Raw genomic sequence first — 20,648 nt, 5'->3', positions numbered from 1 at the left:
TAACAGCACAATGATTGACCACATTAGTTAAATCAAAGATAAACCCTCAAATCCAACATATATATAGGAAGTTATGAGTTGGTTCAAATGGCTATTTTTAAGTTACCAAACTACTCAATCTCTACTTAATAATAACGATGATAGCAAGTTAACTTAGTACAAAACACATCAGGCCATAAAACTACATTTAACATCCCCTTTCTGTAACTAATATATCAACATATTTGCCAGCTACACAGACTGAGTATTTTTATTACTCAGAAAAGCAACTTCACTACTACTTCTTAACGCCCCCACCAATTCCTTGTATAAATAATGTTTTACAGCAGCAGCAGCAGCAGCAAGCTTTTGGCTATGCCATTTTGTTAAATAAGTTCTTAACTGCAATAATTTGAGGAAAAAAACATAAGATTTTCTACAATTTAAAGAAAAGAAGTGACTAGTCCATGACATATGCAAATACATTAGCTAAGATCAGTCTCATATACCTCCAATTCCAACAATCTTGTCATCTACCTCCTCCAATATTTTATGCTTCCCAACATCAAAGTAGCGATGGAACACAAATTCAGCCCTCCAAACTGTTTCATCTGATAGTCGGGGATTCCTGGGGTCCTTAGAAATGCAAACAACATTGCATTTCCCAGCAATAGATTCCTGATACGCCGTAGAAAAATAGCAAATTCAATTAGGGTTACAAATTGATGGTTCGCGCCAATCCAAACCTTGAATAACTTACATTTATGAAAAATTCGTTACAAAAGCAATACACTCATTAATTAATGAGATCAATATTCGCAAGTAATGCTAGCAACCAACTCTCTAAAAATCTCTTTTCAACACTCTCACGATATAATTGAGTAAAATCCACATGGATTCGGACTAAATCCCACTAAATGATGGTAATCTAACCGCCTGTTTAGCGGCATTCATTTCAAAGTGATGGGGCCCACATAAATTTTACTTAAACAAAAGAACACTAGCAACAAACTATCTAAAAATTTCTTTTCGACACTCCCATATAATTGAGTAAAATTCACATGGATTCTAACTAAATTACACTAAACAACAGTGATCTAATTGCTTATTTAGTGGCACTCTTTCCATAGTGGTGAGGTCGACATGAATTTTACTTAGCCTAGTAGCAGCATTAGCAACACTCCCTCTAACAACAATCACTTTCCAACACTCACGCCATATATATTTGAGTAATATTCACATGGATTTAAACTAAATTCCACTAAACAACAGCGACCAAATCAAAATCCCTATATTGTCACACTCATTGCAAAATGGTGGATGCCACATAAATTACCATACAGAAGAATGCTATCAACACACTCTCTAGCAATCTTTTTCCAACACAAGTCACTAGGTTTGGTCTAGTTGTGAAGGGTTTGGGTAGTATGTTATAGGTCCTGGGTTCCATCCTCAGCTCCATTGTAAACCAAAAAAAAAAAAAAAACTCTTTCCAACATTTTCCTAGTAAAATTCAAATGTATTCAAACTAAATTTAACTTAGCTTGTTAGAGAAGTCTTGCTATCATTCTTCACTCAAATCGAAATCGAAAAAAATACAAATAAAAAAAATTAAAATTTAAAAATTGAATTACCAGAGAATTAATACTAGCAACTTCAGGTCCATCACCACAAGCAAAGAACAATTCATTATAATAAATCTTAACCCCGTTCAAAAACCTCGAAATCTGACATGGCCGAAAAAACCACTGAACCTTAATTTTCCTTAACTTCTCAACAGTAGGAGTTTCCCATATCTTAATAATTTTACCAATAGAAGGTTCAGCAAAACCATTCTGAACATAAACAGTATCAAATAGCTCATAATCAACACCATCTAATGTGAATGATTCATAAAATTGTGTGTCTTTCTTTTTGCCGCCTTTTCCTCGCATTTTCCCCCATTTGAATTTTAGGGTTTCTGATTCTTCTGATGGAGCAGGGGCAGATTCTTCTGAGATGTTAGAATTTCAGAGTTATATCAAAATCATAGATAAAAATTTTATATATTATGGTAGCAATGTTTAGTGTGTACCTGTGTTTGTCATTGTTGTAGCTAGCATTGATGTTCAGAGAAAAAGACTGTGAGAGAGTTTTGTTTGCCCTCTTTGCCGCTGAAGACTGAAGTTAAACCATTATATAGGAAAAAATTTAGGTGGATTTTTTATGGGCTTTTTTTGTACGGTTTTTAACACTTTTTTCGGTTCCAACAAACTTAGGGTAAATCATGGATTTGAAAAAACGTAAATAAATAAAATTTTATGTCAATTTATACTCTATATTTATAAATTGTTTTTTCGTAAAATATATTGACAACTTTATAACGAATCTTTAGTGTATCAAAGTTTTGTTTAATACTAAAGGACAAAATTTAGCTGATATCTTTATATAACTCAAATAGATTATTGAGATTATGAATATTTTAAAAAAGTTATTGATTTTGTTAAATTGTCAAAGTTTTTAAGATCTTGCGTATTTTAATAAAGAATTTTATTAAACTTTCAAGGTTTTCGATATTATGAGTATTTAGCTCAATAAATCTACTAAGCTTTCAACTTAGTCCATATGTACTTAAGTCTCTATATTTTAACAATTTATTGTCAATTTGATCTATAAGTTAACATACTCTAAGTGGATTCACTTGTTATTTTGATCTTCGACATAGGAGGGAAGTCCCACATATTTTGATTGCGTTTTCACAACCTTAAAGGGGATCCATATTTGGAAGTCAATTTTTCTCATTAGGAATATTTCGATAAAAGATATCTCTAATTTGTTTAATTTCATAAGTTGATAGAAGAATCTTGGTATGACTGGAGAATGGTTTGCATACCGACAACATTTGATTAGTTAGCTTTGCAAAATATTAGGTGTAATATGTATGGGTGGACAAATCTATTGAGGTTGAGTCGGATTGAAACCCAATTAATCTAATGAAAAATATAACATACGATCGGGTGTGAGTAGGTATACAAGTTTATAAATCAAGAAAATCAATTTTATATGATTATTGATGATCGACTTCAGATTTTTAGAAAAGTTGCCGTCAGAGACCAATTCCTTTACATGCCGCCGATTCCAATCACCACTCGACCAAACTATTTCTCATGTCTGTTGGAAATGGATTTGTATACTCTATCTTCAATTTCATTACTAATAAGGTTTTATGAACCGAACCCGTATAGATCCACCTGCCACCTACAACTCTAGTCATTTGTAAAGAACCAACGAGAAAGAACAAGAGCTCCTCTTGCAGCTTAGATTCCATGAAGATTGTTCTTTTTGATAGTTCTAGAGAAAACAACTTGAAAAAACCTCACATACAAAATAAACAAGTAAGGAAATAATGAGTTGTCTTGTCTCATACCTACTGGGAACCTCACTATTGAAGAAACCCATGTTATTCAAAGCAACCGTAATAAAAGGTCACTCGATCCTCTCATAACCATTCATAACTATAAGAACATTATGTAATTAATCTTTCATGAACAAAACAATTTGGAAAACATGAATAATGTCAGGTAGGATTAAATTTAGCGAGTTAGCATAACTCTTGTTACAATTTTACAAGAGCCTGGGGGGCTCTTAAACATATGATTAGAGGTTCAACCTCTATCACGTGTGTTTGAAAGACTGAAAGTGAACAACTCATCTTATATGTGTGCGTCCATAACCACATACTTCTCATCGGAGATTAATCACCACCAAATAAAAAAAAAAAAAGATAAAAATTTCACACATATAACATAATAATCTAAAAGTATACTGCTGTTAAAAAAATACATATATACTATTTGATTAAGTTTTTTTATGAATAAAAATATTTATTTTAGTAAGAAAAATAATAGTATTTGACTCAGAAAAAATATAGGGAAAAATATAATACTCCTACATTATTATATTATTATTATAAAAATAAAATATCCAACAAACAAATCAAACACATTGCCCGAAAAATTCAAATTCAATTTCAATTCTCACAGTGCAAACTGCTTCATCCTCTTTTTCAAATTCGCGCTGAACACCAAAATATTCAATTCTTCAACGTTCATGGCTTCTCACCTTTATTAATCCACCGCCACCACGGTCACGGACAAGAAAAACCACCACTTCCACCACCATGTCTTCTTCCCCGAGGAATCGCCTCAACCAGGTTCTTCTTAATTCCCATTTCTACTTCCCCAAACCCTAGATTCAATCATTCAATTCAATTAATTTACATCATGATTTAGTTCATGAATGTCACTTTTAAATTTTTATTTAAAGATTCATATTTGAATTTTGAATTTTGAATTTTTTTGACTTGCATTCATGATTTTGTTATGGGTAACAGTTTTATACTACGAAGAAAAGGAAAGCAATTTCGCCTGTTACAAAGCTTAGGAGAATTGAGAAAGGTGCAAAGATTGTGGCTGATGGGTCTCCAAGTGCTAAAGGTTCGTTAGTAAATTACTTGGTTCCGTCTCAGGGTGAAACGGATGAGGATCCGGTGAGGCCGGATTTGGTTCGGAGAAAATTGGGATTAGATATTGGTAATTCTGTTGACAATGGACTTGATAAGCATCCTCTTTCGTTGGCTCGAGAGGTTCAACGTTCTTATGCTACTTGTGGGGGGATTGAAAATGAAGTGTCTGTGGTTGATGATTCTGTTCAGGAAAAGAACTTAAGTGATTTTGAACATGATGGTGAAAAATCGGAGCTCAAACAGTTTAAAGCAGAGCTTTTTTCTCTCTATTGCGGGTAATTTTTTTACTCTGATTATAGTTCATAATTTGACAGCAATGTAAATGAATAAAAGATCTGTTTGAAACTTTAAGTTAAGTCAGAGCATCCCCAATGTACTTTTCCTTGTATATTTTGCAACATTGTCAATATAGCAGATAGCGGAAAGTTAAAATTCTGCTACCCAATAGTGCTATAGGGACAACATTTTGTACCAAATAATGCATTATGGAACAATAACGGTTTGTCCAACCGCTATGCTATAGTGGTGTAGGGCCACTATAGCTGCTATTTAACAACAATGTGGACTATTTGTGAGTATTAGTTTTTGTAGGGCCATTTGTTTCCGGCTGAGATGTGCACTCTGGACTTTTGTTGATAGTTTATTTCATTATTCTTTTATTATTTTTGTTGTTAAACTTTTATACTATGCTATATTCAGTGAACTGCATCCGGGCATTAGTTCACCATTGGATAAGGGGGTGAAAGGCCACAAGAGACACGATTCTCTGACAGTAGTAGAGGAAGATAGTAGCAGTATGGTGCAGAAGTGTGATGACACTAGTGAGCCACATTTTGGTCGTGAAAACATTTCGAGTGACAAGATCTATAATACTATGAAAAGTGTTCCAGTCTGCTCTGCAAAGGTTGAAACCAGTTTCATTACTAGTTTAGATTTTGTAGACATATTCTTACTTCAAATATATACTGATGTTTTCAATGCTCTGCTCTTGTGTGGCAGGTTTCTAGTGGTGGTGATACTAATGCCTTTGACACAGGTTTTAGAAAATGTAGTAATACTCCTACGTCTATGAATATGGCTGAATGCAAAACACCAGGATCTTTGATTGTTAAAGCATGTGTTAAGGGGACCCCAAAGTCAACACGTGGAAGCTCAATGTTTTCACCCGGAGAGGCTTTCTGGGAGGAAGCAATTCAACTTGCTGATGGTTTGGTTGTTCCCATGGGTAATGATTCTTCTAAGGTTATGGAAGAAAGTAATGTGATGGGAGGCCAAGTTGAGATGAAGAACTCGTGTAATTTACAAAATTATGATGGTAAGGCAAGGAAAATATTGGATCAAAGTAAAACCATAGGGTTGACTGAGATGCACACAAAAGATTCTATAAAAGAAGCATCCAGCCTTCCCGTTAAGCATTTTGATTTTTCGTATGAGGACAATAATATGGACGAAAATACCCTTCAAAATTGTCGTGTCGATAATCTGGTCAATGTTACTTGTGTGGCTGGAAAGCAGTATGAATCTATTTCTGTGGCAAGTCATACATATGAACAGACATATAAAGTGCAGGAGAAGATTTTAGCAGATTCATCAGGCAACAGAGTGAGAAAGGATAATTTTTTCAATATAACATCTAATAATTTTAATTCACCCAACAATGAGGCCAGGAAAACAATTATACCTGCATCTCTTGAAGCCAAAACTCCTTCAAGTCATGTGTCACTTGATGATCAGTTAGACCTACATAGCTGGCTTCCACCTGAAATATGCAACATCTATAGAAAGAAAGGCATTTCAAAACTTTACAATTGGCAGGTACAGATGCATTTTATGTTATTATACTGTACATTATGTTCTGTTTGATTACTTTTGTTAGTCCTGGTTCCTTTTTTTTTTCCAACCATTTTTTTTCTCAGAAGTTTTGGCTTTGAGGCCGAGTTAGGCCTCTATTTGATTTTAGTTCGTGTTTTTTTTTTTTTTTTTTAATTCTTTTTTTCTCCATTTTTAGGTTGACTGCCTTCGGGTGGATGGTGTCCTACAAAGAAGAAATCTTGTGTATTGTGCTTCTACAAGGTATTCTCTCGTTTAACTTGAAATTACTGCAAATCTTATGTCATTTTCGTTGATTTATATTGTTTAAAAAATTAGGCGAGTGGAACATGAGTTTGGGGATGAGAAGGGGAGTAGGCTCTCCTCTCTCTCAAGGTGAATTTATGAATAATGAGTTTCATTTCCCACAACATGGAATTCACTTATAGAAAGTTAGAGTCTTGATTTTGGCACTGACTACTACTACTATATGGGTCTATGAATGGTCACTCTTTCTTGAAACTACAAGCTTTTAAATTCTTGTCTCTTTTATTGCTAAAGTTATGCTGTATGTCTTCCTTAGTGTTTTACACTTGATACGATTCTCCTCCCAATTTATTTTACTTTATGTTCTCTTTATATCTGTCTTTCTCTTGCTATCTTTGTCTTTTATTCGAGGAACACATGTATGGAATGCTTTTCTTTTGCTGCAGTGCTGGAAAGAGTTTTGTTGCTGAGATTTTAATGTTGCGGAGGGTGATAACAACTGGAAAAATGGCAATACTTGTTCTTCCGTATGTATCAATTTGTGCAGAAAAGGTGTCATCTTTTGTCCTCTTTTCTGTCAAAAATTTCATTTTTGGCTGTGAGAGCTGTTTATGGTATACAGTTTAAAACATTTGAAAAATTTCAATTTAGTGAATTTTTATTTAGTTATTTTGATATTGATTTGTGCAGGCAGAACATCTTGAAAAACTGCTTGAGCCACTTGGTAAACATGTTCGTAGTTATTATGGGAACCAAGGTGGTGGAACACTTCCTAAAGATACTTCTGTAGCTGTATGCACTATAGAGAAGGCAAACTCACTAATCAATAGATTATTGGAAGAGGGCCGTCTGTCAGAAATGGGAATCATTGTGATAGACGAACTGCATATGGTATCATCAGTCTTTACTTTTGTAGTTAATTGTCAAGAATTCTATTAATGCTGTTTGTACCAGCATTTTTGTATTTTGTTATTATGAAAGATAAACAGAAAAGGTACACTGGAAGGTCTCATGGCTTATTTTAACAGGTTGGTGATCCACGTAGAGGTTATCTTCTAGAACTTATGTTGACAAAGCTTCGCTATGCAGCAGGGGAGGGCATTTCAAAATCAAGTGATGGAGAGAGTTCAGGTGGAAGCAGTGACAGGACCGATCCTGCTCAAGGTTTGCAAATTGTTGGAATGAGTGCAACAATGCCAAATGTTGCAGCAGTTGCTGACTGGCTTCAAGTAAGAATAATTATGAGTACCACATATTCCTTATCAAACATAAATTATTGGGCTTCCTCTTTTTCTTGGGTATGATTTTAGGTGAATTATTGGGCTTCCTCTTTTTCTTGGGTATGATTTTAGGTGGTATAATTGCTTCAACAACAACAACAACTACGCCTTATCCCACTAGGTGGTATCATTTCTTCAATTTGTTGCAATAAGATCTGAATAACTTATGCAAAAAATTGATATTTGGCCTTTATAAAACCTAAATCCACCTAGTGTTTGCTATGTTAGCAGCACAACACATACATGTTTAACACTCTGAATTTTACTTTTCATCCAAAAGAAAAATAACTTCGAATGTAATGATTAATAACCATAAACTAGAAATAGAGGAATATGGGATTTTACAATCCTGATTGAGCTATCCATCTCATGGTTTATAGGTTTTAGAAGAAAACAAATTTGAGTGATATTAGTAATTTATTTGGGTTTATGGATGAAACAAAGTAAGGAGAAGACACAGGAGATCGATATACCATGAAGTCATCATCACACTGAAGTCTTCTGATGAGTGAGTATTCTGCGAGTCTTCTTAAGTCCTTGATATTCTTACGTATCACGGCCCCACTATTCTGAATTCATATCAGAATACTTAGTCTTCTTATGACTGTTATGAAACTTTATTGATACACTTAGCTCACAGTTACCAATATTATTCACAGTTTTTTTAGAGATGATTCTATGTTAAGAACACAAAGACTATTGTCATCAAAACAGCGGATGATGGTATTTATAGAGTTTGCTTGGTCTTTTCTTTTTGGATGAGTATGGATTATATTATCATGTTGTCTTTTTGGTTTCTAAAATAACTAGGAATATCTTTCTACAATATGTGGAAAATGCAGTATTATCTAGATGGCACAATGTATCTGCATGTGTAAATGTTGTACTCTGACCAATAGGATAATGATTAGCAATCAGCTGATCAGAATTGCAAAATGATTTTTTGACACATAGTGAAGACTGTTGTATATGGGAAGATGTTTCACAAAGGAATATAAGAATATCAATTATGCAACAGGCCACTCAATTACAATGAGATGTCAGATGTGTGTATCTTGATGTTTAGATAGCATATACCTTCTGATATCATATTCATGTCTTTCTTTAAGAGGCTGGCACATTGTTTTGATTTAATGATGCATTGACTTACTCTAAAGTATGGCGTTCTCCTGTGAATTATCTCTTATCAATTTATATTTCCAATGAGAAACTGTTTATTGTTGGTATAATGCCACATTTGTAAAATGATTCCTTTTCTGATGATCATCTTATGTTATTTTATAGGAAGATCTTCTGCTATTTCCTTTTATCTGTGTAGATGGATTTATTTCTACTTTATTTGTGCAACCGTTTTTCATATTTTTCGTTATTTGGACAGATTTCCCCCTTAATTTTAGGATAGCAATTAATAGATGAACATACATTATGTCTATACATTTTTAAGTGTCTTTGTTAAAAACAATTGCTATTTAGTCAATTTTCCCTTTTCAAGTTCTTATAAATCTGTTTGTCCCATATCGTATCAAGGCAGCACTATACCAGACAGAGTTCCGGCCAGTTCCTTTAGAAGAATATATTAAAGTTGGTAATTCCATTTATAACAAGAGTATGGAACTTTCTAGAACAATGCCAAAAGGAGCTGACCTTGGTGGCAAGGATCCAGATCATGTTGTTGAACTCTGTAATGAGGTAGGCAATTTAAAGTCTTATACACAACTTCTACACTTGCAATTCTTTAAGATGAACAATTTCGACTAATTGATATTTTTTCAGATCGTTCAAGAGGGACAGTCAGTGTTAATATTTTGCTCTAGCCGTAAGGGTTGTGAATCAACTGCCAGACACGTTGCAAAGTTCCTCAAAAGCTTTACTGTTGATATTAATGAGAATAATTGCGAGTTTGCTGATATTACTTCTGCTATTAGCTCCTTGAGAAAGTGCCCTGCTGGGTTGGACCCCATATTCGAAGAAACTCTTCCAGCTGGTGTTGCATTTCACCATGCTGGCCTTACGGTAATTCCATTCTGTTGGTGTTTTGGTTTCAACCAACACTGTTACTAGACTTATGTTTTGGGAGTAGAAGTTGATATTTGATCTCAATGGAAATGCTGGCTTTATTTAACTTACCTTCACAGCTTAATCTGTTTTTTACTGTTTAAATTTTGATAGGTTGAGGAACGAGAGATTATTGAAACTTGTTATCGGAAAGGTCTTTTACGTGTCTTAACCGCCACTTCAACCTTAGCAGCCGGAGTTAATCTACCTGCTAGGAGGGTAATTTTCCGCCAACCTAGAATTGGTTGTGATTTTATTGATGGGACGAGGTACATGCAGATGGCTGGTCGTGCTGGTCGAACTGGAATCGATACCAAAGGAGAAAGTGTATGACTTTTTCTATTATCCTCAACTATTATACGGTACTGTATGTATGATTTTTCTAGGTTGTCATGCTGATTGATTGTTAAGAATTTCTTGCTTTTGTATATTGTACACTACTATATTTTTGTTTTAGCTTTGTTTTTTCATTGTCCCCCAGTTGCACTTACCATATGTATTTTTTTTTCTCTTTCTCTTTCATTTTACCTTTTCACATTGATATCATAATTTATTTGGGCATATCTATGTGGCTTTGAGTGTATTATTTTAAATAATTAGGTTTGAATCAAATGTTTTTTTGAATTGAATAGGTACTCATCTGCAAACCTGAAGAGTTAAAAAAAATTATGGGACTTCTGAATGAAAGCTGCCCACCATTACATTCCTGTTTATCTGAAGATTTAAATGGAATGACTCATGCGATCTTAGAAGTGGTTGCTGGAGGCATAGTTCAAACTGCTAATGACATTAACCGGTATGTTAGATGTACTCTTTTGAACTCCACGAGACCATTTCTGGACGTGGTGAAATCTGCTCAAGAATCTCTAAGATGGTTGTGCCAAAGAAAATTTCTTGAATGGAGTGAAGACACTAAACTCTACAGTACCACACCTCTTGGACGTGCATCTTTTGGCAGTTCTCTCTGTCCGGAAGAATCACTTGTAAGCATTTCTTTTTAGCCAACTTTGGGTTTAATTCCATACTGATACTTCCTGCAATATTGGTTTTGATTGATCTATGAATGATTTGAATTAAGCTAAACAACATTAGGTAGTAACATCATGTTGTGATTGGCATTAACCATAATGTGATTGATTTTTTAGATTGTGTTGGCTGATCTTTCAAGGGCAAGGGAAGGATTTGTCCTTGCATCTGACTTGCATTTGGTTTATTTGGTGACACCAATCAATGTTGATGTTGAGCCAGATTGGGAATTGTACTATGAGCGTTTTGTGAAATTGTCTCCTCTTGATCAGGTGGGTTTGTGTTAAAATAAATTTCTCCATTCTTGTGTTTTAGCCAACATGTTATTAAACCTTCTTAGAGTTCACCACATGTTTACTATCACCTATTTTATGTTGCGTACATAAAATATCAGTATTATTTTGGAAGAAATAAATATATAAAAAATAAGTGTTTCTACAGAAAGATATACATCAGTGTCATTCTTGTTATAAGATTCACCTGTACTGAAAAAAGTGTACAATTTGAATTCTATAGATATCGATTGTTGAGTCTTTTATGTTTGTAGATATAGTAATGTAATTTTGACGTGTTTGTAAATATTGTTAATTGTAATTATAATATGTTTGTAGTCAGTTGGCAATCGAGTAGGTGTGACAGAACCATTCTTGATGCGTATGGCACATGGTGGACCAATGGGTTCAAACAAGACAAGATGGTTGCCCAATAAACGGAAAAGTCAACATGGGATCTCCAGTGGAACTGTTAACTCAGATGATCAAACACTTCGTGTCTGTAGAAGATTCTATGTTGCTCTCATTTTATCACATTTAGTACAGGTACTTTTCCCTAGTAAATGGACTCAAGTATCTCTACTTCAACATTTGCACAGTTTCATTTTTTCAGTAGCCCATTTATTAGCATAACATGTAATTAGACCCAAAGGCTCAGTGTTTTGTGAGTATTAAGAGTTTTTTTAGGAAATTATGCTTTTGTGCTCCTTCCCTATCTGTCTTTTCTCTTTTCCATCTTATCTCCAAAATTTCATTTGAGCGTGTATCATTTTATGAATAAATGTGATATGATGAAGGAAATTCCTGTGGGCGAGGTTTGTGAAGCATTTAAAGTTGCTAGAGGAATGGTTCAAGGTTTGCAAGAAAATGCTGGTCGGTTTGCATCTATGGTTACTGTGTTCTGTGAGAGGTTGGGGTGGCATGATCTTGAAGGCTTAGTCTCCAAGTTTCAAAACCGTGTGTCATTTGGAGTTAGAGCAGAAGTTGTTGAGCTTACCACCATTCCCTTTGTTAAAGTAAGTAGCCTAAGTTCCATGTCTGTTTTACATACTCCTTACTTCAAATAATTTTCGGTTTGTTGTTGTTGAAGTACTCACTCTTTTCCCATTTCTTCCATTCAATTTGCAGGGCTCTCGAGCAAGAGCACTCTACAAAGCAGGTTTACGCACACCTCTTGCAATTGCCGAAGCATCCATTCCTGAAATAGTAAAAGCACTTTTTGAATCTTCATCATGGGCCACAGAAGGTAATGTGTGAAAATTGTCTGTAATCAGTCTTAACATTTTTATGTAGCAAAAACAGTTGTGATTATGTTGTTTGTGTTTTGTTCCTTGAAATAATATATGTTAATTACCGAGCTAAAATATCGGATAAACATATTCTTTATGCTGCATTTTTTGCCACTGTTTTCTTGAGGATGCTTTCAGGTGAAATGTCATTAGCAATGCATTATACTTCTAGTTTGTTGTCCACATGCTTTCTTGGTTTTTGTCTTTAAATATTTATTTCACCAACTATATTTGTTACGCCAATCATTTAATTTGAAGTCTGTGAAGCTGCTGTAGATTATTTTTTTTATTTATCATTGAAAGTTGTTTTCACTTCTTTGGAAGGTTCTGCACAAAGGAGCTTACAATTTGGTGTAGCAAAGAAGATAAAGAATGGTGCTCGCAAGATTGTTCTTGATAAAGCTGAAGAAGCAAGGGTTGCTGCTTTCTCAGCCTTTAAGTCACTTGGATATGATGTCCCACAGTTAGCTCCACCCATATCCACTGTTGCACGTGATTCTTTGAGGAAAGAAGTTGGAAGTTCCTCTGGAAGTGACACAGCTGACACTAGTCATAGCTTTGTTGATGCAAATCACATTGAGAATTCTAATATTAATATAGTTGCTTTAGAAAAAGAAAAGGATTTTATTAAGTCATCCTACAATGGTACTGTAGCTTCTGTAGAAGGAAAATCAGATAGTGTGAAGCCATGTAGTTTGTCTACTGTTCCAGTTGTAGTACCTACAACAAATGAGCTCAGTACGACTCTTGGTTCTACCAAAATTCCTGATGTTACCGCCCTCTCTGTTCAGTTACAGAAAGAAAATTTTAAGTCCAGTATATATGATGGATGCCATGCTCATGGTACAGGGGAACAAGATCATAAGGGGAATTTGGCTAGTGGAAACATGGATAGTTCTAGCCGGAAAGGACCCATTAATGCAGTTAGTAGTCCTGGCGGGCTTGATTCATTTTTAGATCAATGGGATACAGTACCAGAGTTCTACTTTGATATCCATTACATAAAACGGTTGGAATTGCACTCTGCTGCCCCTTTTGAAATACATGGGATTGCCATCTGTTGGGAAAACTCTCCCATGTACTACATTAATCTTCCCAGGGATATTCTGTTGTCTGACAATAGAAAAGACGATGGGTTTTCCTTGAGTGCATGCAGCTATAAGCAGAAAGGTTCATCATCTAATTCTAAGCAAGATTTTATAAATGCCATGAATAGATGGAGCAGGATTTGCAAAATAATGGAGAAAAAAAATGTGAGAAAGTTCACATGGAATTTGAAGGTTCAGATTCAGGTGCTAAAAAAGCCTTCAGTTTCAACTCAGAGGTTTGGTTCCTTGGACACACTTGATAAAAATATGGACCTTGAAGTTGTAGACAATTCTTACTTACTGTTGCCCCCAATCCATGTTAAAGATGCAATTGACATGTGCATTGTGGCTTGGATTCTTTGGCCTGATGAAGAGAGCAGCTCTAGTCCAAACCTGGATAAGGTACCATAAGTTCTATCGTAATGCATACATAGGCGTACACTACACACATATGCATATCTTCTTTGGCGTCAATTTGTGATGATTTGATAGTTGAGTCTACTAGTATTAACAATCAATCATATTTGGTAATTTAGGAGGTAAAAAAAAGGTTATCCCCTGAGGACGCAGCAGCAGCTAATCAGTGTGGCAGGTGGAGGAATCAGATGCGAAAAGCTGCTCATAATGGCTGCTGCCGCCGGGTTGCTCAAACCCGAGCATTATGTTCTGTTCTTTGGAAATTGCTTGTTTCTGAGAAACTTGTAGAAGCACTTATGGAAATAGAAATCCCATTGGTAAGAATCTATAAAACTTCAGTACACTTAAAGAAACGTGACGTCGTGTCTGATGTTATTTTTAAAAGAAAGTTAAAAAGAAAATATTCAATGCATTTATAAAATTATCATAAAGATTAGTTTTTTATGAATATATAGTGATGCCTGTTTATTCCACTATAATTTTAGGTCATTGTTAAAAGACGGACAATATATCACATGGGTAGAATGTGTTTCCAAATAAATTAAGATATGATACAATTCAATAATTAAACTCCATATCGTGTTAATATTGCATGAACTATTATAATTTTAAGACATTTGTATATAGCTCAAAACAGTTAAGGATTTGTTTGAAGTTTGTGGGCATGATACAAACATTTTATCCAATGTTATATTTTGATAAACTCTTTTATTTCTGTCTACCTTTTGTTGTCCTATTGTTTTTTGTTCTTTAATATGTCCTCGACACTCCCCTAGTTTAATAGGAAATAAGAGGAGAAACCGAGAAAGTGATAATTGATAATACAGGGAACATCATTAGCTATACCAAGTCAATTTCTCGTTTACATTCTTTAAAGTATTTGATGCGACTTTAACACTTCTTGTCAGGTGAAAGTTCTTGCTGACATGGAGCTTTGGGGAATCGGTGTTGATTTGGAGAGATGCATTCAGGCTCGCAAATTGTTGGTGAAAAGGCTGAAGCAACTTGAAAAGGAAGCTTACAAACTGGCTGGAATGACGTTTTCATTGAATATGCCAGCAGATATTGCAAAGGTGCTGTTTGAACACTTGAAGCTGCCCATACCCGATGGGAAAAATAAGGGAAAAAACCATCCAAGTACTGGCAAACACTGTTTGGATGCACTAAGGTATTGAGGAAGTTTCCTTTCCCCTTTTTGTTTCCCCTCAATCCATATTAAAGAGAATCTTATAATGATTTTTTATGCTTTGCTGTTTCTTTAGTTGGCATTTTAGAGAAGAGTAAATTACACAATCCTCCAATCATATTATAAAACCTACACTTACCACCTGCGTGAGATAAATATGCATTACATTGTAATCTGTTTTAACATAGGTACATTGAATGACTATGGTTGAGCTCTGTAAAATTTTTCTTTTCTCTAAACTTTTAATGTCACCAACAATTAATTGCGAAGACTTTATTATTGATTTTAGGTTTCTTGAAGATAAAATTATTACTTGTCAAAAAAAAAAAAATCGAATACCCATTTTATCGGCAAGAAACTTCGCCTAAAATATATTTCATCTTCTAGTGTCTCAATGAAGAGTAGAGGTTCAAAACTATATATTAGCTAAGAATCAATAATGAAGAAAAAGCGAAAAACTATCCATAAAAATCTATATCATATTAAATGGACTAATGTCTTTTAGGGGAGTGAAGTGTATGTTTCAAAATAAGAGGGAATGGGAATGTAATTTAAGCATCTCTCAGAGGAGATAAATGTTAGTATTTCTTCGGTAAATTTTAATAAGTAGAAGAGTAAATAACCCTTACATGATTACATCCCCTAAAATTGTAAAGTGAATTTCTGCACCTCTAGTTTTATATTGAACAAAGATAGTCCTTGTCTATGGTTTTTCATCTCACAAAAGGATGTGTGGAGGGAAGACTGAGCCTCCTTTTAACATCACTTGTCCTTGACTTCTCTAAGCACCTCAGAAAACAATTGTTTGATTGAAGGAAGTTTTTTTTTTTTTTTTTTAAATTTTTTTTTTAATAATTGATTATTATTTCAGGAATGAACATCCCATTGTTCCAATCATCAAAGAACACCGGACATTGGCAAAGCTCCTGAACTCTACACTAGGATCGATTTGTTCTCTGGCTAGGCTATCTGTAAGCACACAGAAGTACACATTACATGGTCGCTGGCTTCAGACATCCACAGCAACTGGACGGCTTTCAATCGAGGAACCTAATCTTCAGGTTTGGATTTTCTTTTCACATGTTTCATCTTGTCTATTTCTTCGTTCAGCTAACTGATATATTTAATGTCATGTACTATCTTGTTGGGTAATGCAGTGTGTTGAGCATGCAGTGGACTTCAAGATGAAAGGAGACAAAAATGGGGGCGATGCTGATGAGAATTGTAGAGTCAATGCCCGTGACTTCTTTGTTCCTACTCAGGTGACATAGGCCTTTAACTCTGATTTTTTAATTACTTGTTGGTTGCTATTAATCATGATTTATTTTTCTCTATTTAATTCCGATTGTTGTATTGTGTATTAGTATAGGGTCAGTGCTTAGTCTTTTTTGTATCATAAAAAAACCATCAATAAAATTTGGAGTTTTATTATTTCTCTTCCCTCTTACGGTCTTACCCCCCTCCATCACACACACCCCATACATCCTTGTCACACATTCTCTTCACAAACTAACAACCTGACACTGACACCAGTCACACATGCTAGCATAATATCCATGGATTCTGCTTACGCTTCATAATCTAAATTCTTCAACCTGTGGGCTCATGCCCCCACTATTATAAAAAAAAAGACGAATTCCTCAACCTGTCATTCAGAGCCTCTTATATCTTCTTTTTCGTTTTAATTTTTTTTGATCTTATGTGTTTGGTTACTTGTGGTTTATTCTTATTTATCTCTTTTGACTGCAGGATAATTGGTTACTGTTAACAGCAGATTATTCTCAGATAGAATTGAGGCTGATGGCACATTTCTCTAAAGATTCTTCACTTATAGAACTTCTTAGTAAGCCTGACGGCGATGTCTTCACAATGATAGCAGCAAGATGGATTGGGTGTTCAGAGGTTTCTGTGGGTTCTCAGCAGAGAGAGCAGACCAAAAAGATGGTGTATGGCATTCTTTATGGTATGGGTCCAAACAGCCTTGCAGAACAAATGGATTGTACTTCCGATGAAGCTTCTGAAAGGATTAGTAACTTCAAAAGCACTTTTCCTGGTGTTGCTTCTTGGCTTCATGAAGCTGTTGCATTTTGTCGGAGTAAAGGGTGAGGAGACCTTGTGTCACTTTTGCACTTTGTTTGTATATACATTCTTGCTAAACTTAATGTACTTGTGGGATGTGTAAAATAATTATGTGTATATATACATGTGATCCAGATATGTGGTGACTCTCAAGGGAAGGAAAAGGTTTTTGTCAAAAATAAAATTCGGCAGCAGTACAGAAAAATCAAAAGCTCAAAGGCAAGCTGTCAATTCCATTTGTCAGGTATAATATATTTTTTCTTTCTCTTCCAATTTGGGATATGTTTCCTTCAGAGAGATCAGTATTCATTTTAATGTTGTCTCCTTTCCCTCCCCCCTACCAGGGATCTGCTGCCGACATAATTAAAATTGCAATGGTTAAAATCTACTCTGAAATTGTTACTGGAGTTGATAGCCTGGATTTAAGTTCTTCATTCACAACCAAGTTCCATATGCTTAGAGATCGTTGCCGGATTCTGTTACAGGTTTGTTTTAGAGGATTTGTATTGTCCAATTATGTTTTGTTTTTTTTCTTTGTCTTAATCTTTTTGGTGAATGTTAACTAGGTACATGATGAATTAGTGCTGGAAGTTGACCCCTCTGTGATGAAAGAAGCCGCACTTCTGTTGCAGACCAGCATGGAGAATGCAGTCTCACTTCTTGGTTTGTACTATTTCTTTTTGTTGAAGATATAGATTGGTAAAAGTAATTGATGTTCTGATTGTACAGTCAAATGGCATATTCACCGTTTATATGTATGCCTCTGCAGTTCCCCTGAATGTCAAATTAAAGGTTGGAAGAACATGGGGGTCTTTGGAACCATTTGCACCTGATAAATTCAACGTTGACACTCCCATGGCTGAATCCTGAAGCCCCAAGATTATCTTTGTTCATGACAGTGTAAAAATATATTTGTTGGTGTTGGGTGGTGCATTTGCGTAATTGATTCAGAGATTTGAAACTTTGAAGGCAGCGGAACCCTACAAGATTCAAATTATGATGAGGTATGCAGTTTATAATATCTGGATTCCTCGTTAAGTAAAAAGCGAGACGAGTTTAATGGATAACAAGATGCAGTGCAGCTACCATATACCATTCTTTACATCATTTTTGATATATAGGATAGGAAAACCAAAATTTTGTTGAGAGTTGTATATATCGATTCAAACATTGGCTTGTAAGAACATGTTGGAAAGAAAAAAGTCTTCCCATAATGTATATAAAGAAATAAGTTTCAATTTAAAGTAGTTTTACTCAAACTACTATTTCATAATTTTTCTATGGGATCTCCCAATGTACATAAAGGTTTATATTTTTACTTGATCACTGGGTTGTTTTGTTGTGGGGGGGGGGGGGGGGGGGATAGCCTGACATCTGGAGATGAGATCGTTTAGTATGAAATAAACTCATCTATAATGAAGAAGTGGAAATATTATAAGTTAATCTGAATCTTGAGACTGATTTTCACCCAATTAAAAAGCTTCAATATATCATAAATTAGCACACATGTAATACATCATAGTAGATAAGCATAGCTAAAGCTGTAAAAGAAAAACAAATAGCACACTTGTAATAATACATCATAGCAAATATATAGCATATCTAAAACTGTGAAAGTAAAACAAAAGGGTAGTAAAATACTATAATCAGTTTCACAGTTCACTTTATGATATTTAAACTGCATAACTATTCTTGGATGTCACCAATCAGGTTTGTTTATTTCTACTTGGAAATCCAAACAACATGATCCTCAGGTAGGAGATGGCAAACTGGAACAGTCCCAGGTTTAACTTTAAGGACTTGAAATGCCAAATGCTTTGGGTTCCATTTTGATGTATCAGTGTGACAAACAGCAATAGCATTAACTCTGCTTCCATCAGCACCCACCAAAGGTACAGAGTAAGCTTTAGTTTTCTCTGTATTGTGACAGTAAAAAACTGCATAAGGGTAATTCTCTTTATGGCACACAACAGCTTTGTTCTTCTCACCCAACTTCTTCACTCCTTGTGCTATTATATATTGTTGTAACTCACTTTCTTTGTTCACTTCAGTTGAAACAGCCTCAACATTTTTCCCAAGCTTAGAAATAGTGAAGTCAACCATAGACTCTAATGAAGTTACACAACTCTTTTCTTCTCCTTCGATGCTGTGTTCTTCACACTCACTGATGGTGTTCTTCACAATCTGAGCACCCTTTGACCCTTTCTTGATGTTTAACTTGTTGAGTATATATTCCACCTTGTTTGACGAAAAAGGCATGGAATTAGCAACTTGACGAGGCAAGAACGCGGCTGCATTTGAAGTGGTCTTAGTGAATTGCAAGTTCATTTTTGTTCCATGATGCAAGTCCTTTTCCAAGAAGAAAAGTGCTACATTTTGTTTATCATGTAATAATTGAGTCTCACTTGCAGCATAATTGTAAAGAAATGGAGAACGTCCAACTCCAACATTCACATCAGTGCCACCTCCTTCATAGTAACCCTTTCTGACTCCAACATCTACACCACCCTTGCCTACATCCACCCATGTTCCTTTCTCTTCACTCCAATATCCAGCTTCATATAAAGGGTAAATTGAAATATATTAAAATATATGTAGTAGTTATATTTACATTGATCCATAAACAATTTTTTTTTTTTAAAGTTAGTCCTATGTTCACATTTGAAATACATCACGGGTCTGAATGACGAATATTATTTCATAAAAATAAGAATTTAATTTTGATACACGGTCAATGTGATTGTTTTTACTATCAACAAATCACACTCAATCTTATGAGTAATTTTTGAAGTAGTATAATTAAAGTTAATAATTTTAATGATCCAACGATTACGATCGATTGGCAGTGTAATTTTTTTTTTACATTGACAATGTACATGAAATAAATCCTAAATTTCAGTATTTTAAATATGGAAGTAAAATTCTATATATAAAATGAGCATGAGAGTTTGGCAGATATATATTATATAGAAATCAAATTTAGAGTATGATACTGACCAGGGTGTAGGAGATTAGTGATGGCTTTTGGCATTGGAGAGTTGGGAAGCATGGATTTCCAATAAAGTTGAGGTGGTACCGTTGCACCATTAGTTGCCACTACCACAAGCTACATTTGTAAATATATTATTAACATTAGTAAATAATTTAATATTTTTACAAGCAAAAATAGAGACCTAGAAAATCACAACTATATGAAGAAATAAAATTGGTTGTGTGTTTTGGAGTTGAAGCTCACCACGAGAAAAGTAACAATGTGAAATAGAGGAAACTCCATATTGGATCAATGAAGCTGAAATTCTAAAGTAAAAATGATAGTCTTATGAAATAAGACTATCAATGATCAAGAGAATTTGAGATGGAATATGAAAAACAAAGGTGCATGCAGTCTTTATATAGT

General features: G+C 34.7%; 3 protein-coding genes across 4 annotated transcripts; 1 reads left to right on the top strand and 2 right to left on the bottom strand.

Moving 5' to 3' along the window:
• Positions 1-2,141, bottom strand: LOC123905503 (protein ANTI-SILENCING 1-like). 2 transcript variants are annotated; one of them, XM_045955133.1, is made up of 4 exons: positions 2,054-2,141; positions 1,614-1,972; positions 489-657; positions 1-381 (listed from the first exon to the last, which is right to left on the bottom strand). In XM_045955133.1, exons 1-4 carry the CDS (start codon positions 2,079-2,081, stop codon positions 353-355), a joined length of 585 nt encoding a protein of 194 aa, XP_045811089.1. In that variant the 5' UTR covers positions 2,082-2,141; the 3' UTR covers positions 1-352. The 2 variants fall into 2 exon arrangements, with proteins under 2 accessions (XP_045811089.1, XP_045811095.1); XM_045955139.1 differs by having other exon boundaries at positions 1,614-1,969.
• A 1,806-nt stretch (positions 2,142-3,947) lies between these two features.
• LOC123905494 (helicase and polymerase-containing protein TEBICHI) lies at positions 3,948-18,577 on the top strand. The gene is made up of 26 exons (XM_045955120.1): positions 3,948-4,171; positions 4,352-4,758; positions 5,183-5,387; positions 5,483-6,298; positions 6,492-6,556; positions 7,006-7,111; positions 7,250-7,450; positions 7,588-7,788; positions 9,367-9,528; positions 9,613-9,852; positions 10,009-10,221; positions 10,527-10,877; positions 11,040-11,192; positions 11,532-11,738; positions 11,990-12,208; positions 12,321-12,438; positions 12,806-13,971; positions 14,106-14,303; positions 14,895-15,154; positions 16,044-16,233; positions 16,330-16,434; positions 16,922-17,274; positions 17,387-17,495; positions 17,596-17,736; positions 17,818-17,914; positions 18,021-18,577. The coding sequence occupies exons 1-26, from the start codon at positions 4,139-4,141 to the stop codon at positions 18,119-18,121; spliced, it is 6,417 nt and encodes a 2,138-aa protein (XP_045811076.1). The 5' UTR covers positions 3,948-4,138; the 3' UTR covers positions 18,122-18,577.
• Positions 18,578-18,712: 135 nt separating this feature from the next.
• Positions 18,713-20,615, bottom strand: LOC123905485 (BURP domain protein RD22-like). The gene is made up of 3 exons (XM_045955109.1): positions 20,487-20,615; positions 20,249-20,357; positions 18,713-19,806 (listed from the first exon to the last, which is right to left on the bottom strand). The coding sequence occupies exons 1-3, from the start codon at positions 20,523-20,525 to the stop codon at positions 18,974-18,976; spliced, it is 981 nt and encodes a 326-aa protein (XP_045811065.1). The 5' UTR covers positions 20,526-20,615; the 3' UTR covers positions 18,713-18,973.
• Positions 20,616-20,648: the final 33 nt, after the last annotated feature.

Source organism: Trifolium pratense, linkage group LG1 (assembly GCF_020283565.1).
Source record: "Trifolium pratense cultivar HEN17-A07 linkage group LG1, ARS_RC_1.1, whole genome shotgun sequence".
NCBI lineage: Eukaryota > Viridiplantae > Streptophyta > Magnoliopsida > Fabales > Fabaceae > Trifolium > Trifolium pratense.
The sequence above is the reverse complement of the archived record's forward strand: the minus strand, read 5'-3'. Positions and strand labels throughout refer to the sequence as shown.

Excerpts from the sequence above, each read along its gene's own strand:
- LOC123905494 (XM_045955120.1), top strand. The coding sequence starts at position 4,139 with ATGTCTTCTTCCCCGAGGAATCGCCTCAACCAG. Across the intron at positions 6,299-6,491 it reads CAAAACTTTACAATTGGCAG|GTTGACTGCCTTCGGGTGGA; the intron begins GTACAGATGCAT and ends CTCCATTTTTAG. Across the intron at positions 10,222-10,526 it reads TCGATACCAAAGGAGAAAGT|GTACTCATCTGCAAACCTGA; the intron begins GTATGACTTTTT and ends TGAATTGAATAG.
- LOC123905503 (XM_045955133.1), bottom strand. The coding sequence starts at position 2,081 with ATGCTAGCTACAACAATGACAAACACAG. Across the intron at positions 658-1,613 it reads TTGCTAGTATTAATTCTCTG|GAATCTATTGCTGGGAAATG; the intron begins GTAATTCAATTT and ends ACGGCGTATCAG. Across the intron at positions 382-488 it reads CAAGATTGTTGGAATTGGAG|TTAAGAACTTATTTAACAAA; the intron begins GTATATGAGACT and ends AAATTATTGCAG.
- LOC123905485 (XM_045955109.1), bottom strand. The coding sequence starts at position 20,525 with ATGGAGTTTCCTCTATTTCACATTGTTACTTTTCTCGTG. Across the intron at positions 20,358-20,486 it reads ACATTGTTACTTTTCTCGTG|CTTGTGGTAGTGGCAACTAA; the intron begins GTGAGCTTCAAC and ends TTACAAATGTAG. Across the intron at positions 19,807-20,248 it reads CACTAATCTCCTACACCCTG|CTGGATATTGGAGTGAAGAG; the intron begins GTCAGTATCATA and ends CTTTATATGAAG.